At 47.2% G+C, this 17,140-nt stretch overlaps 1 protein-coding gene across 1 annotated transcript; it reads left to right on the top strand.

The window, feature by feature from the left end:
• Window positions 1–246: 246 nt before the first annotated feature.
• polr2a (RNA polymerase II subunit A) lies at window positions 247–16,283 on the top strand. Its single transcript, XM_062515683.1, has 29 exons — window positions 247–566; window positions 1,407–1,539; window positions 1,656–1,792; window positions 2,863–3,036; window positions 3,434–3,715; window positions 4,056–4,217; window positions 4,444–4,664; window positions 4,868–5,000; window positions 5,095–5,219; window positions 5,422–5,632; window positions 5,904–6,113; window positions 6,405–6,573; window positions 6,923–7,017; window positions 7,491–7,694; window positions 8,095–8,317; window positions 8,460–8,643; window positions 9,182–9,353; window positions 9,536–9,641; window positions 10,343–10,548; window positions 10,774–11,037; window positions 11,445–11,652; window positions 11,936–12,036; window positions 12,171–12,275; window positions 12,457–12,639; window positions 13,093–13,296; window positions 13,613–13,799; window positions 14,091–14,204; window positions 14,319–14,468; window positions 14,731–16,283. The coding sequence occupies exons 1-29, from the start codon at window positions 480–482 to the stop codon at window positions 15,888–15,890; spliced, it is 5,910 nt and encodes a 1,969-aa protein (XP_062371667.1). The 5' UTR covers window positions 247–479; the 3' UTR covers window positions 15,891–16,283.
• The last annotated feature ends 857 nt before the right edge of the window (window positions 16,284–17,140 follow it).

Below are 17,140 nucleotides of genomic sequence, written 5' to 3'. Positions count from 1 at the left end.
TCGTAGATTTTTATTATTTCTATTCGCTGAAGACAAAACGTGACTCCTCATTGGCTATACGTGCTTTTTAATGCATTATTCATGATGTCTTTTTGAACAACCAATTACTGTTTTACTACAGAGCTTGTGAGCCCGCCTTCTGACTGTTCAGCCCCTGCCGTGATGACTGTGTAAACCTGTAGCGCAGCGTGCAGTCTATATAAAGCCGTGTGTGAGCCTTTCAGCTTCAGATGCGCTTAGAGCGCACTGGAGAGTAGTTCAGGAAAAGGGAGGGGGATAGCAGTTAGCCAGAATAGCTAGAATAAAGTCTTAAATAAACAGGCTCATTGTTGATCAAACAACGTGGGTCCTTGGGAGACCGCCATCGGAGGCATTCCGGTCGCCATTGGGGACCAGGAGAGAGTCTTGGTGGCGTTTTAAGCTGTTCCTTCTTTCAAAGCGGCGTGCCGGGGGAGGACGCGTCTCTTTGAATAGACAGGATGCACGGACCGCCCTCCAGCGACAGCGCATGCCCATTGCGCCTCATCAAGAGAGTGCAATTCGGCATCATCAGTCCAGATGAGCTTGTAGGTTTTGTCTCGGGGAGGGGGGGATTCAATCTGTAATCTTTTCATTTTAATGTTAAATACATACATATTTATGACAGTTTATGATGTTGCAGTTTCATAGTAAAGGATAACGGATGGTCTGCAGTTAGCGTTGCTATCTAGTTAGCCTAGCTGGTTAGCTAGCCAGCACGCTAACTCATGCTGTTGGTAGCTAGTGAGCGCATGTTTGAGGAAGTTGGGGCAAACTTTTCTGCACATACCTGAACAGTAACATAAATCAAATCCCATGTATGCCGAAACTAAGTATGCAGTCTGTTTTCACACGATAGCTTACACCTTAGGGTGATCATAAGTATTGTCGTTAGCCCTTCAGCTAACTTAAATCGACATGCTTTGCTGTGATGCTCTGCGGCCAATGTCAGTTCTCCCAAACTTTTAGAAATAGTTTCTCATTCATTTTCCCTTTCATAAATTAAGTCTTTAATCACTGATAATAAAAATTCACAATGAGTATGAAGCTTTGCATGTTTAAGAAATGTATCAATGAGTCTGTAGATTAAAATTCAATTGGTTAAAGATGAGCTATGATGAGAATTATTCACCCCAAAATGAAAACACGTTCATCCCACTATAAGCGTTCCTTCCGCCATGGAATTGTCAGGGCCCACTTATGCCTCGTACTTCCAAAGATTTTTTTTCTCCATTTGGCCTTTTTAGCTTAAACACTGGTTCCCATATTCATCTGATATGATGTTAATGGCCTTCTTGCTGTCATGGGTAATTTGGTGCTCAGTTTCACTTATCACCTTTATCAGAAGACATTAGTTGTGACCATGGTTTATTTGATTTGTTTTTCAGAAACGAATGTCTGTCACCGAAGGTGGCATCAAGTACTCCGAGACTACGGAGGGAGGCCGCCCAAAGCTCGGTGGTCTTATGGATCCAAGACAAGGGGTCATAGAACGGACGGGCAGGTGTCAGACATGTGCAGGTACTGCTTGTGGATGCACAGATTACATTGGTTGTAAGACATCTAGATGTACTGTGACTTGTCATGTAAAATTTACTGCAAAGGCTAATGTTTTGAACCATGTCCTCATTGACCAGGTAACATGGCAGAGTGCCCCGGTCATTTTGGCCACATTGAGCTGGCGAAGCCGGTGTTTCATGTTGGCTTCGTCAACAAAATTATGAAGGTTCTTCGCTGTGTCTGTTTCTTCTGCTCCAAGCTTCTAGTGGATTCTGTGAGTAATATTTCATCTCCCTGTATGATTCATTCATGAAATGTTTCACAAAAGTACAGGTTTGCAATCTGGGAAGATAATAAATAAGTACTTCAGTACAATATCCCTTCCAGTGGGTCCCCAGCATACACAGTGAAACCCTTACAGATCGTTCAGTACATGTTGGCCTGTCTGGATTTCGATCAACTCAAAAGGGCGCACATCACTTTGCCTTCACTGACCTCCTATAACTCAAATCTTGCGGGCTTATGCGCCCTTTCTTGGCCACAGTGCTCCTTCAAGGAATACCTGCTGGCAGCATCATGTATCCGTACACATAAGAACCTCTCAGTCCAAACTCATTTTTGGTTGCTTCTTGGTGGTAAAAATATGGCATACCAAAGTGGGACACGGAGAAATACAATCAAGATGCAGAGTTTAATTGGGCTGTATACAGGAGAGAGGCACACATGAAGCACAATGCACTCCAGAATATGTGTCTCTGACTTGACACAGAATTATCCAGAGCTTAAGTACACAACAGCAAAGGATAAATAATCATACAGTGTCAGAGTCAGGAGACATCCAGGCTACTCTAATCAATGACGCCAATCGCATTTGACACAAAACAAACAACAAGAAGTGATATCAACCCTGGCGCTTTACAATTTCCTTGGTTAGAACAGATATCATACAGGGTCTGAAGTAGGAGCATACTTTTAGTGTCAAAGTGACCTACTGGTGAGAAATGCAGAGCATTAAACCACATATTGGAATACTGGGCATAATGCAAAACATTAAACCACATATTGGAATATTGGACCTAATGCTCTGTTCCACTCTCTCACAAGCTACCAAATGTAATTGGTGCGAATACCGCTCTCTTCGTTTTTATGAATCTTCTTCTTATCGTAGCCCCTCTAACATTTCTAACTCACACTTAATGTGCTCTTCTGTACTTTGTCTCCTTACCCATTAGGACTTTCTCCTACACTTGATTATTGTTCCTCACTTGTGAGTCACTTTGGATGAAATCATCTGCAGAATGAGCAAGTACAATGTTTTAATCATTGTAATCATAATTTCCTCAGAATAACCCGAAGATCAAGGACATCCTGGGGAAGTCAAAGGGGCAGCCACGGAAGCGCCTGACCCACGTCTATGACCTCTGTAAAGGCAAAAACATTTGCGAAGGTGGTGAGGAGATGGACAACAAGTTTGGAATGGAACAGCAGGACAACGATGAGGACCTTTCCAAGGAGAAGGTACTGCAGTGGACTTTTTCATGACAACATAATATCACTCACGCCCCGATGCAGAAAACAAATAATTTGGAAAATGTTTACGAAAGAGTTTTTTCAGCATCATGTCTGTTCCAGTAGTTTAAGCAGTTTTCAAATGAAGAGAAACTACATGTGAAATTGTACAATTCTCACAAGCACTGATCACTGACTATAGTTTTAAACTTTAGGTGTTGATTTCCCCCCACATCTGATCAGTCCACTGGTCTCGATAAATTAGCTCAACGTTAACTTGATTGTTACCCACAACAGTCCATTGACCACTTTGAATAAGCTGCGTTCCTAATCCATGTCTCGGCTTAACCGAGACAAACGAAACCATTAGTTACATAAACGTTACAAAAATGGTCTGCCCTCCCAGGGTCATGGCGGCTGCGGGCGTTACCAGCCGATCATTCGGCGCTCGGGCCTGGAGCTCTACGCCGAGTGGAAGCACGTGAACGAGGACTCGCAGGAGAAGAAGATCCTGCTCACCCCGGAGCGTGTGCACGAGATCTTCAAGCGCATCTCCGACGAGGAGGACGTCATCTTGGGCATGGACCCCAAGTTCGCCCGGCCCGAGTGGATGATCCTCACGGTGCTGCCCGTGCCCCCTCTCGCTGTCCGACCCGCTGTGATCATGCAGGGCTCAGCCCGAAATCAGGTGAGAGTTCACCCCCCCCCCCCCCCCCCCCTACATGTAAAGGCTTCAGCTGTTGGGTTTACTGAAGAAAATTGAGCATTTGTGCGAGGCAAATGCCTCCTGCTCTTGTTATGGGTTTATTTGATCAAGATTGCAATACTGTGTTATTAGACGCAGTTTACAAAATCTTCAGCTGCTGGGGTGTATTGAAGGAACATTTTTATTAACAATATTAACTATAATTGTTTGATAAAGATAGTAATACTGTGTTATTAGACACAGTTTTAAAAGTGGTTGTCAGTGTCATTTTGCAACTACCTGTTCATGCCGCTCTCATCTTTAACGTCTTGCAACCCCGCAGGATGACTTGACTCACAAGCTGGCCGACATAGTCAAGATCAACAACCAGCTGCGGAGAAACGAGCAGAGTGGTGCGGCGGCTCACGTCATCGCTGAGGACGTGAAGCTCCTGCAGTTCCACGTGGCCACCATGGTGGACAACGAGCTCCCTGGTCTGCCCAGAGTAAGTAGCCACACACACACACACACACACACACACACACACACACACACACACACACACACACACACAATTTGAATACAGATAGACTGCACACTATACTCCACCATTCAACAATACAGTACTTTGCAAAATGCCATGCTGTAATTTAGCATTTTGTTGTGATGGAATAACTTTGAGAAGTGTTGCAAAATTGCACTCTTAACTTTTGTCTGCTCTCTGATCACAGGCGATGCAGAAATCAGGCCGTCCACTCAAGTCCCTCAAACAGCGTCTGAAGGGCAAGGAGGGTCGCGTCCGTGGTAACCTGATGGGTAAGCGTGTGGACTTCTCGGCCCGAACAGTCATCACGCCCGACCCCAACCTACAGATTGACCAAGTGGGTGTGCCTCGCTCTATTGCCGCCAACATGACCTTCCCTGAGATCGTCACACCCTTCAACATCGACAGGTGAGATGCAGTCCTGACTTCAGCGGCACTTGCCCCCATATTCGAAAATCTGTTTCATGTGTTGTTTTGTTGATCATTTTGTTTTTCTTTTTCTTTTTTGATCATTCCCGCAACTGCTACAGTGCTGTGAATGTTGTCTATCCATTATAATGAAAAACACTTGACTTTTGTGCTCACTGACTGGCTTCTTAAACTCTCCCCAGACTTCAAGAGCTTGTGAGCAGAGGGAACAGTCAGTACCCGGGAGCCAAATACATCATCCGTGACAATGGTGACCGCATTGACCTGCGATTCCACCCCAAACCAAGTGACCTTCACCTCCAGATTGGATACAAGGTAACAAGATTAAATTCGTCATCAAAATAATGAAAGTTGGGCTCTCTTTTTTTTGGAATTGTGGTTGGACACTAAAGTTGCTTTTCCTCCTCAGGTCGAACGACACATGTGCGATGGTGACATCATCATCTTCAACAGACAGCCTACGCTGCATAAAATGTCTATGATGGGGCATCGAGTGCGAATCCTTCCATGGTCCACCTTCCGTATGAACCTCAGGTATGCTCCCAGAAAACAGAGGACCATTATGAGTGCAGTCCAGTATTTATGACATGCAAACTTAGCTGAACTGCAGTTTTATCTCTACAAAAATACAGCATGCTTTAATGTGCCCTCGCACGCAGAACATGCATGTCACGTGGCATTTGAAACCATCTGCCCTAGTGTGTTTATGCCATCTATTCTGTTTGTCCCATCTCAGTGTGACGACCCCCTACAACGCCGACTTTGACGGGGACGAGATGAACTTGCATCTCCCCCAGTCTTTGGAGACGAGAGCGGAGATCCAGGAGCTGGCCATGGTGCCTCGTATGATCGTCACCCCCCAGTCCAACAGGCCCGTCATGGGTATCGTGCAGGACACACTTACCGCCGTGCGCAAATTCACAAAGAGAGACGTCTTCTTAGACAGGGTATGCAAAACTGGAGAAATCAATCCCTCGTTACAAAACAGCTTCTCATATTTCTTTGAAATCTAGCTATGCAGTTAAATACTTGGATTTGGCATATAAGCTTAGAAAAATACTTAAAAATAATGACTAACTATCAGAGTTAGTTGGGGCTCACTGTAAAATCACTTGAACATTCATCAGCTAAAGAGATTAATGTGAGTGTTGTGTGAGTGATCCTTTACTCGAGCGAGCAGAAAATAATCCCTCTGACCCGTCTCTCTCTCCCCCGCAGGGCGAGGTGATGAACCTGTTGATGTTCCTCTCCACGTGGGACGGCAAGGTGCCCCAGCCGGCCATCCTGAAGCCCAGGCCGTTCTGGACGGGCAAGCAGATCTTCAGTCTCATCATCCCCGGCCACATCAACGTCATCCGTACCCACAGTACTCACCCCGACGAGGAGGACAGCGGCCCCTACAAGCACATCTCCCCTGGAGACACAAAGGTACAAACACCACATCCAGGCCTCTCTTTTGATGGTGGACGTTTTTAGTATTTTGCGGCTTCCTTTATTTTGACACAGAATTGTACAATGAAGTGGTCTCCTGCCATCCTTCATTGAAAGTTAAGTTCACACAGGGGGATCGAGTTTTACATTTTTTCTTTAACCAATTGCTATCAGGGTGCTAAAGCTATATCAACAACTTATGTCTGAAGTAAAGTAGATCATCAGAAAGTATGAGAGTTGATTTAAGCAGTTTAGTTGTAAGGAGAAATGTTCTCTTCCTGTTCTCAGGTGATTGTGGAGAACGGCGAGCTGATCATGGGCATCCTGTGTAAGAAGTCCCTGGGAACGTCCGCTGGCTCGCTGGTCCACATCTCCTACCTGGAGATGGGCCACGACGTCACCCGCCTCTTCTACTCCAACATTCAGACGGTGGTCAACAACTGGCTGCTCATTGAGGGTAAGGGAAGGGGAGGAGGACGTAGTGTCAAATCTCATGTAGGCCATCACACTTAATTGCAGATGTATGTTAAGGGAAGTATTTCAAACAAATCTAGGTCTGCTTGCTTTGTAAAGTCACTACTTGTAGTCAGTATTTAGATAGATAGATAGACACTTTATTGATCCCCAAGGGGAAATTCAAGTCGACAATAAAGAAGTGGAATGACTTAACCAGGAATACAAAGGTCTATTTACCTTTGCTTTACTCATGCAGCTCATCATTGAGCTACAAATTCTTCGATCAACATCCTCTGACTTCTTTTCCAATGCTAAAATTTCCCTCATTGTGTCTATCTTGTTGCCTCTAGGTCACTCCATCGGTATTGGTGACTCCATTGCTGACGCAAAGACTTACTTGGACATTCAGAACACCATCAAAAAGGCCAAACAGGATGTGATAGAGGTGAGCGTGAGGAAAGATTGACACTTGAGACTTGTTTTTCACCAGACAGTTTTCAGTGGAAAGATTCGAAGAGCCAGTTCTTGCAGAAGTTAGGAAAGAGAAAGTGTATACAAGAGCAAATGGCTCTACAGATCAAAAACAAGGAAGTGAAACTGGAACATGCATGCAAACCTCACCTTCACTTGGATTGGGCCGAAAATAAATAACATTGTAATGGAAAAAACTTGCAAGTGATTTATGACTTATTAGTGATTTATGGGGCAATGATATGTGCATCCTATGTACGTTCAATCCCTCAAACCATCCACTGACCAGAAATGAGCAGTCTGTTAATACGGACAACAATGTGAAGAACAAGTCCTATCAGTTCCTCTTTTTAAAGTGGCTCGTTCCCTGTATGGCTAAAAATCACTGCAAATGGACTTTGTCCTGACGTGTTTTTTCTCGCCCACCCATCCGGTCTCGCCCTCCAGGTAATTGAGAAGGCCCACAACAACGAGCTGGAGCCGACCCCAGGTAACACGCTCAGGCAGACCTTCGAGAACCAGGTGAACCGCATCCTGAACGACGCTCGAGACAAAACCGGATCGTCCGCCCAGAAGTCCCTCTCGGAGTACAACAACTTCAAGTCCATGGTGGTGGCTGGGTCCAAAGGATCCAAAATTAACATCTCACAGGTATATCCAGCATGGCTTTTTATATCCTCCAACCCTAGTGGAATAGCAACAGGCCACCAGCTAAACCAATGGAAGGGGCCCAAGAGAATGCATCATTTTAATCAGTCTCTCTGGGACTCCTTAGTAATGCACCTAGAATGCAGTAGTTATATTTCCAGAACATTGCACACACCTTTGTATTGTCCATTTTATCTAAAACTAATGATGGGGCAACATTTTGAGCAATGTTGTTGGGCAGTATTCCTCATTATTGTAGTTCTGCCATGTTCTTATTGATACTGGGCAACAATATATTTAGTGGTGAACTTTTTATTTCAGATCCAGTGCATCATCAATTCTCATAATATTATGTGCATACGAGTTCCTAAAAGGTTCCTAATCTCTGAACGTCCCTGTGTAGGTTATTGCCGTGGTGGGGCAGCAGAACGTTGAGGGTAAGCGAATCCCCTTCGGCTTCAAGCACCGGACACTGCCCCACTTCATCAAAGATGATTACGGCCCTGAGAGTAGAGGCTTCGTAGAGAACTCGTATCTGGCCGGTCTGACGCCGACAGAGTTCTTCTTCCATGCCATGGGAGGCAGAGAGGGTCTTATCGACACGGCTGTGAAGACTGCCGAGACGGGTAAGGAGAGAGGGCGATGGTGAACGGGGGTGGGGGGGGGGGCGTCTCAGACATTTTTGTAGGACCGCAAAGCCATGACCACAGCGACGTATCCATCTAGTCTAACATAACTTCTGATTCGTTCCTTGCCTCCTCATCTCAGGTTACATCCAGCGTCGTCTGATCAAGTCTATGGAGTCTGTGATGGTCAAATACGACGCCACGGTGCGAAACTCCATCAACCAGGTGGTGCAGCTGCGTTACGGAGAGGACGGCCTGGCGGGAGAGAGCGTGGAGTTCCAGAACCTGGCCACGCTCAAGCCCTCGCACAAGGCCTTCGAGAAGAAGTGAGTCGGCAGGGAAGAAGAGGGGAACCACTTGGCCTTAGTTTCAACAGTTCGATGATAGATAGATAGATAGATAGATAGATAGATAGATAGATACTTTATTGATCCCCAAGGGGAAATTCACATACACATGCGTGTTTTGGTGTGCAGTATATTTAACTACAGATGTTGCTTTGATATAGCTGACATTTGGCATTTTGTGTAATTTGCAGTTGAACCAACCAAAGCCTGGTTTTGTTTGTTTTGGAAATGAGATTTAAAAGTCTAGCATTTTCTTTTCTCTTCATGGAGAAAGAAAAAAGAAAACAATTTTTTCAGGTAGTTGCCGCTGCCAATGTTCTGTATCCACCTGTAGACTGAGAAGACAACCGCTATGGTAGAGGGAGCAGGTGTTGTCTTGTCACTAATCTCGCCCCTTTGAACCTGAGGCGCGAGCTCTTAGCTGTGCCGTTCCATGACGCGCACGATTAGCCCAGCCGCAGGTAGTATGGCAACGCTCACTCACTCACGCATCCTCTCTGCCCCCTGTAATCCACAGGTTCAGGTTTGACTACAGCAACGAGCGAGCCCTCCGGCGCACCCTGCAGGAGGACGTGGTGAAGGACGTGCTGACCAACGCACACGTGCAGAGCGCCCTGGAGCGCGAGTTTGAGAAGATGAAGGAGGACCGGGAGATCCTGCGGGCCATCTTCCCCACAGGGGACAGCAAGGTGGGCCAAGTGCACATACACACAGTGGGCAGAATAGCAGTGCTGAACATGGAATATTATTATTTGTTTGTTTGTTTGTTTGTTCATTCATTTATTTCCCTCAGTGCTCTCTGAATTTGCATGTTTTAAAATGTATGCGCAAATGCACTTCATGCAGTTGTAGTAATCATTTTCTCCTGTAGGTGGTGCTGCCATGCAACTTGGCCAGAATGATCTGGAACGCCCAGAAGATTTTCCGCATCAACCCCCGGACCCCCACAGACCTCAACCCACTGCGGGTGATTGAAGGTGTGTATGATTGACAGTCACGTTAAACATCAGAAGAAATAAATCGGCATTCTTATTTCAAACTTTTTACATGGCCCCTCTGTTACTCTTAAGTTGAGTTCCTATTCCACATTTGTCTAATTAGATCCAATTTTTTGTTGCAATTTATGATGTTTTTGTTAGTTGTTTACCAGAGTATATGGGATTAGTCTGTGGTCGCTTGCGATCACCTTAATGTCAGGCCACTGCTTACTGCTAAATTAAGCCGGGAGGCTCACGCTGGCTATATAAAGAGTGCTGATGACTTAGAGCGGGCTGGGGGATCACTGGTGGCACATGACGCACTCGAGGCAGATGCGTGTTTAACGCTGTGGTCTACAGTGTGCAGCGCTCCACAGCCTTTACGACCATAAGGGAATAGCCCTGACTATGTTGCATCACAAGATTTGTGGGCCCCAGTCACTATTGATGATTACAGTAAAAGATCAATTTCCATATTTCATCAAAACGAACAACCATCAGGTGGAATACAACTTAATTTCAAAATGAATTGAAAAAAAAAACATTCTTTATGAAACATAAAATGATAAAAGTTTTAATTTTTATGAACGATGGTTTCCCATGGTCTAATTGTAATGATTCATTTCCCACCTTGATTAAGCTGATGCCTATTTATAATTTCTTTAGAAATGATGTAATATATATATACCCTCTGTCCACAGGTACCCACGATCTGAGTAAGAAGCTGGTGATCGTGAACGGCGAAGACCCTCTGAGTCGGCAGGCGCAGGCGAACGCCACTCTGCTCTTCAACATCCACCTGCGCTCCACGCTCTGCTCGCGCCGCATGACCGAGGAGTTCCGCCTGAGCACCGAGGCCTTCGACTGGCTCCTGGGAGAGATCGAAACCAAATTCAACCAGTCTATCGTGAGTCAGACTTAAGCATTCATCGTTTGCGTGGGACTTGATTGTGAAACTTTTGTTTCCCCCAGACTGCGTGGTGTACTGATTAGGGCTTCGGACTTGTAACCGAAGGGTTAAATTGGGTTAAATGCAGAGAAACGAATTTCCCTCACAGGATCAAAAAAGTATATATTCTATTCTATTCTATTCCAACTCAAGTCCCTCTCTCTCTCTTCCTTCTCTCGACAGACCCACCCGGGCGAGATGGTTGGCGCTCTGGCTGCCCAGTCCCTGGGAGAGCCCGCCACCCAGATGACCCTGAACACTTTCCATTACGCCGGTGTGTCGGCCAAGAACGTCACGCTGGGTGTGCCCCGTCTCAAGGAGTTGATCAACATCTCCAAGCGGCCCAAGACCCCCTCGCTCACAGTCTTCCTGGTGGGCCAAGCGGCTCGTGACGCCGAGAGGGCCAAAGACATCCTGTGTCGCCTGGAGCACACCACACTACGCAAGGTCATTTGCCTGATCCTAACTGGGTTCTTAAGTCGCATCCTTATTTATTTATGTTACGCAAATGTACACATGTACTGTACATACAAATGAATGCTGAATGTGTTTCATTGTATAATATGGAAGTCATACAAGATACAAATTAGATAGATAGATAGATAGATAGATACTTTATTGATCCCCAAGGGGAAATTCAAGAAATTCATTAGTGTTCAAGCAATCAACCTCAAGACTTCTGTTTTATGGACATTTCCACAAAGTTGCAACCACAACCCTTAGCAATATCTGCATTTTGATAACGCTCTTTCACGGCATCTAACAAACACATAATGTGTTTTACTTTTGTAGCGCTGAAACAGATGACGCTGTACATAAAAATGCCAACGAATATGCCCGGCTTGTGATTACAGGTGACAGCCAACACTGCCATCTACTACGACCCCAATCCTCAAAACACAGTGGTGACTGAGGACCAGGAGTGGGTGAATGTCTACTATGAGATGCCGGACTTTGACGTGACCCGCATTTCGCCCTGGCTGCTCCGAATTGAGCTGGACCGCAAACACATGACTGACCGCAAACTGACCATGGAGCAGATCGCTGAGAAGATCAACGCTGGTGAGGAACTTTCTAGAGCCTGATTGAATGAAATGTGTCCCAAGTTGCAGATACTTTTAAAAGTCAATTTTTCAAACGTGTGGTAGAATTGCTTATTCTATTTTGACTTGATTGACCTGAAATATGACTTTTTGGTGCTGCTGAGCTGTCTCTATGGGAGTATAGTATGTGAATGGAACTGTAATAGTATGCATAGTATGCAGAATTACTCATGGGCCGTAATAGTATGCATAGTATGCAGAATTACTCATGGGTCTTCCTCTGTCTATGCCACACTCTCCAGGATTCGGTGACGATCTGAACTGTATCTTCAATGACGACAACGCTGAGAAGCTGGTGCTGCGAATCCGTATCATGAACAGTGACGAGAACAAGTTCCAAGAGGTGTGTGTGTGTGGTCACTCAAGCACAGGACACGCAAACAAAACCAATTCTCAATAAGTAAATGGAACTGGTGGTTTCCTTAACTTGACCAGCATTAGAATCTTGCTGAATGTTGGCCATCTTGTGCCGTTTAGGATGAAGAGGTGGTGGATAAGATGGACGACGACGTGTTCCTGAGGTGCATCGAGTCCAACATGCTGACAGACATGACCCTGCAGGGTATTGAGCAGATCAGCAAGGTGAGGAGACACACACACACACACACACACGCACGCACACACACACACTCACAGAAACTGTTCCTTTTTGCACATCTTTTTCAAATGTTAATACACACAAATGGTTGATTCAGTTTTCACTGAGCTCCTGACCCCTGACCCCCTCTCTCCCTCGTCTTGCTCTCTCTCTTCCGTTGCCCAGGTGTACATGCATCTTCCTCAGACGGACAACAAGAAGCGCATCATCATCACCGAGGACGGCGAGTTCAAGGCCCTGCAGGAGTGGATCCTGGAGACGGACGGCGTGGCGCTCATGCGCGTCCTGAGCGACAAGGACGTCGACCCCGTCAGGACCACCTCCAACGACATCGTGGAGATCTTTACCGTAAGGCTTCGGGGTTTTTTGTCTCTTTCTCTCGCAATTTTTACACTTTACTAAGGAACATACATGGTGATAACTCTTATGTGTGTGTGCTCACATCTGCCATAAATGGATCATGCAGTGTGAAACAGGAAATGTATTTCTGTTTTCACAATGTATTCTTACAAATTTAGCTGAATGCGGCAACAAAATGTAAAGGCTCCATCTAGCTTGGAGTAAACCTTAACCTCACCCCTCATGTCTGCACATTAGTGATTTTTAATGTGCCTTTCAGGTATTCCTTTTCACAATTGATACATTCTTGGTGATAAATTTGCCACAAATGGATAGTGCAATGTGAACCAGGAAATTTGTTTCTGTCTTCACAGTTAATCAATTTAGCCAAAGCCGTAACAAAATGTAAAAGCTCCGTCTAGCTTGGAGTAAACCTTAACCTTCACCCCCTCATGTCTGCAGGTGTTGGGTATTGAGGCTGTGCGGAAGGCTCTGGAGAGGGAGTTGTACCATGTGATCTCCTTTGACGGTTCCTATGTCAACTACCGCCATCTGGCCCTGCTTTGTGACACCATGACCTGCAGAGGTCACTTGATGGCCATCACCCGTCACGGCATCAACCGACAGGACACCGGGCCACTCATGAAGTGCTCCTTTGAGGAGACGGTAAGTGTCATACTCACAAGTGTCCCGCCCACAAACACACACACACACACACACACACACACACACACGTATACACCTTCACTCTTCTCTTCCACCACTTTGCAGAGTGTAATAGCAGTCACTCTTCATACACTAATCCATTTCGATGGTACAGTATCATATCATTGTAGTTCAAAGCGCTGACAGGAGAATGTGAAAAGGAGAAATATATTTGAATATTTTTTGACATCTCAAAATGAATAGCTAAATAAGCAATATGTGAGTGAATAGATAAATAAATAAATAAATAAATGCGGTGGTCATTACCTGTCCACAGGTGGACGTGCTGATGGAGGCGTCGTCTCACGGCGAGTGCGACCCCATGAAGGGCGTGTCGGAGAACATCATGCTCGGCCAGCTGGCCCCCGCCGGCACCGGCTGCTTCGACCTGCTGCTGGACGCCGAGAAGTGCAAGTACGGCATGGAGATCCCCACCAACATCCCCGGCATCAGCGTGCCCGGACGTGAGTACCAGCCCCTCACATCGCCACCCTCAGAAACACCGACTTGAGCATATATGCGCACACAGTAGTGTCCATTGAAGTGTCCATTCGAAGCTGCAAGTGTCTCTTTAAATGCCCTTGGAAGTTTTACTTTTGTATTATTGCTCCATTTTTGCATTTCAGTTTAAAGTATTTATTTATTTTGCTTCTCCTGCACCCATGTGCTGTAACTTGTGTTTGGTCATTGGTACATGCATATGCTTGATTTGTGTGTAATCAAATCCCCCCCCCCCCCTCCTCTCGTTACTACAGCAACGGGCATGTTCTACGGCTCCGCCCCGAGCCCGATGAGCGCCATGTCTCCGGCCATGACCCCCTGGAACATGGGAGCCACCCCTGCGTACGGCGCCTGGTCGCCCAGCGTCGGTGAGTGCGCGTCCATCTTTGTTTTTCACCTAATTAGGCTTGTATAGCTCCTAATGTAATGTTACGCTGACTGTACTTGGCTTTACTGACTCTGCCGTTTTGCTTCTTCTCCAGGGAGTGGAATGACCCCCGGAGCGGCGGGCTTCTCTCCCAGCGCGGCGTCCGACGCCAGCGGCTTCTCCCCGGGTTACTCCCCGGCCTGGTCCCCCACGCCGGGCTCTCCTGGATCACCGGGGCCTGCCAGCCCCTACATCCCCTCGCCAGGTCAGTACGCTCAACACCGTGATGTTACGGAGGTGACTTATTTTAGGCTGCTGAGAACAGTTGTGTTTGTAGCGGGTGCCTGACAAGTCCCATGTTATCACAGTGGTAGTTATTCACACCTATAGTATAATATTAGATGGTATTGCTTTGTTTACCTACATGCACATTGTCGGTAGAGTTCTGTAGTTATTAATGCTTTAGTAGTAGTGTTTTGAAATTAGTTGTAAAGAGTCTGATTTTTGTTCTCTTGGTTCTCCTGCAGGTGGCGCCATGTCTCCAAATTACTCTCCCACCTCCCCAGCCTACGAGCCTCGCTCTCCTGGTGGCTACACCCCGCAGAGCCCTGGCTACTCCCCGACATCACCCTCCTACTCGCCTACTTCTCCATCCTACTCCCCCACCAGCCCCAACTACAGCCCCACCAGCCCCTCCTACTCCCCAACCTCCCCCTCCTACTCCCCAACCTCCCCCTCTTACTCGCCCACATCCCCCAGCTATTCACCCACATCTCCATCCTACTCCCCAACTTCTCCATCCTACTCCCCGACATCACCCTCTTACTCCCCCACTTCGCCCAGCTACAGTCCGACGTCGCCGAGCTACAGCCCGACGTCCCCCAGCTACAGCCCCACCTCTCCCTCCTACTCGCCGACGTCACCGAGCTACTCGCCCACGTCGCCGTCTTATTCGCCGACGTCTCCATCCTACTCCCCGACATCGCCCTCCTACTCGCCGACGTCCCCGAGCTACAGCCCGACGTCGCCCAACTACACCCCGACGTCGCCGAGCTACAGCCCCACCTCTCCCTCCTACTCGCCGACGTCTCCGAGCTACAGCCCCACCTCTCCGAACTACACCCCGACGTCCCCGAGCTACTCCCCCACCTCGCCCTCCTACTCGCCGACCTCTCCATCCTACTCCCCCTCCAGCCCACGGTACACCCCGCAGTCTCCCACCTACACCCCGAGCTCACCCTCCTACAGCCCCAGCTCGCCCTCCTACTCCCCGACTTCTCCCAAATACACCCCCACCTCCCCCTCCTACAGCCCAAGCTCCCCGGAGTACACCCCGACATCCCCCAAGTACTCCCCGACTTCTCCCAAATACTCGCCGACCTCGCCCAAGTACAGCCCCACCTCCCCCACCTACTCCCCCACCACACCCAAATACAGCCCCACCTCGCCGACTTACTCCCCCACGTCCCCGACCTACACCCCTACCAGCCCCAAGTACTCCCCCACTTCCCCGACCTACTCCCCGACCTCTCCCAAGTACTCCCCCACGTCTCCCACCTACTCGCCCACTAGCCCCAAGGGCTCTACCTACAGCCCCACGTCCCCCGGATACAGCCCCACCTCCCCCACCTACAGCCTCACCAGTCCCGCCATCAGCCCCGACGACAGCGACGAGGAGAACAACTGAAGCCCGTCGGAGGATGGGAGCCCCGGCTGCGGCTCCCCGCACCCCAGCGATTGGCCCTCAGACCCCGGGACAGATGACTGATGAAGGACTGCCCCTGCAGGAGAGGCAGTTGGGGTGTTATGGAAGAGGAGGAGGAGGTGGAGGTGGTAGTGGTGGTGGTTCAGAGAGGAGGCTTAGGAGGCTTAGGAGGCTTAGGACCCTGGGGTCCCACATGTGAAAGATTTGTTTATTATTTTGTTTTTGTTTTTGTCCCCCTCCCCCCCCCCTCCCAGACCACCTCTTCAGCCTCTTCCCTCTCTGTGTGGGGGGTCACTCTGTATACTGTTATTGTATTTCATAGACTTGAACTATTTGGCCAGAGAACGGCTGCCTTTAAAAAAGACTTTTTTGTTTTGTTCTGGTTCTGTTTCTTTGTTTTGTTTTTAATTTTCTGGTGGGAGTTACCTCAGGGTAATGTAGTCCCCAGAATAAGAAAGAAAGAAAGGAAAAACTGTGTGGTAAACACATCAAAAATCTCTTTTCCCATCCCCTCACTGTCTTCTCCTCCCTATCTCTCTCTCTCTCTTTCTCTCTCTCCTCTCTCTCTCTCTCTGAAATTCAGTGTTGGATGTATAGGAATGGGAGAGCTCAAGTATTGCCAAAAGCCTTTGAAAAAAAAAAAAAAAGCAAACGGTGGATTGTATTTATCTGCAAAGCTTTGAAGTTTCAAACTGTTTTTTTTTTTTTTTTGTCTAATTTAGAAATAACTTTAGTGGAGTAGAGAGGAGAGCACAGACCTTTTTAATAACATATTTTATTCAAAAAAAACGTATCTCATAGACCTTTGTTTTTTGTGTTCTGTAAATATTGTTGCCAGATTGGCTACTAAGGTTCTGATGGTTTGACTTGATATGTCCAGATTGATGAAAGAGCTCCAATATACAGAGAATTGTCTTCGTCCAGAAGTGTATGGTCTCGCTAGTAATTAGTTTATTCATAAATGCGAGTTGAGAACTTTATCTTGTATCTAAGAAGAGGCGACATTAGACGTAACGCAACACAACAGTTGTGAGGGGGAGGATCGGCGGCGTTTCGTTTAGTAGCGCATGATTGAGAGAAGGCGTGGGACAAGGGAGGTGAACCATCGCAAGTCAAACTGTGGAAATTGGTCTGTTCTTTTGTCCAACCCACCCCCCCACCCCTCTCTCCTTTACCAAACTCTCTTCACCCCAGAGGATGCAAGCCTTATACCTGTGTAGTTATCTCACCAG

This window comes from Sardina pilchardus, chromosome 16, assembly GCF_963854185.1.
Source record: "Sardina pilchardus chromosome 16, fSarPil1.1, whole genome shotgun sequence".
In the NCBI taxonomy this organism is placed as follows: Eukaryota; Metazoa; Chordata; class Actinopteri; order Clupeiformes; family Clupeidae; genus Sardina; species Sardina pilchardus.
This window is presented reverse-complemented; position numbering and strand designations above follow the sequence as displayed.

Coding starts and splice junctions, on each gene's coding strand:
- polr2a (XM_062515683.1), top strand. CDS start 480: ATGCACGGACCGCCCTCCAGCGACAGCGCATGCCCATTGCGCCTCATC. Junction 3,716..4,055: donor AGGGCTCAGCCCGAAATCAG/GTGAGAGTTCAC, acceptor GCAACCCCGCAG/GATGACTTGACTCACAAGCT. Junction 7,018..7,490: donor CCAAACAGGATGTGATAGAG/GTGAGCGTGAGG, acceptor CTCGCCCTCCAG/GTAATTGAGAAGGCCCACAA.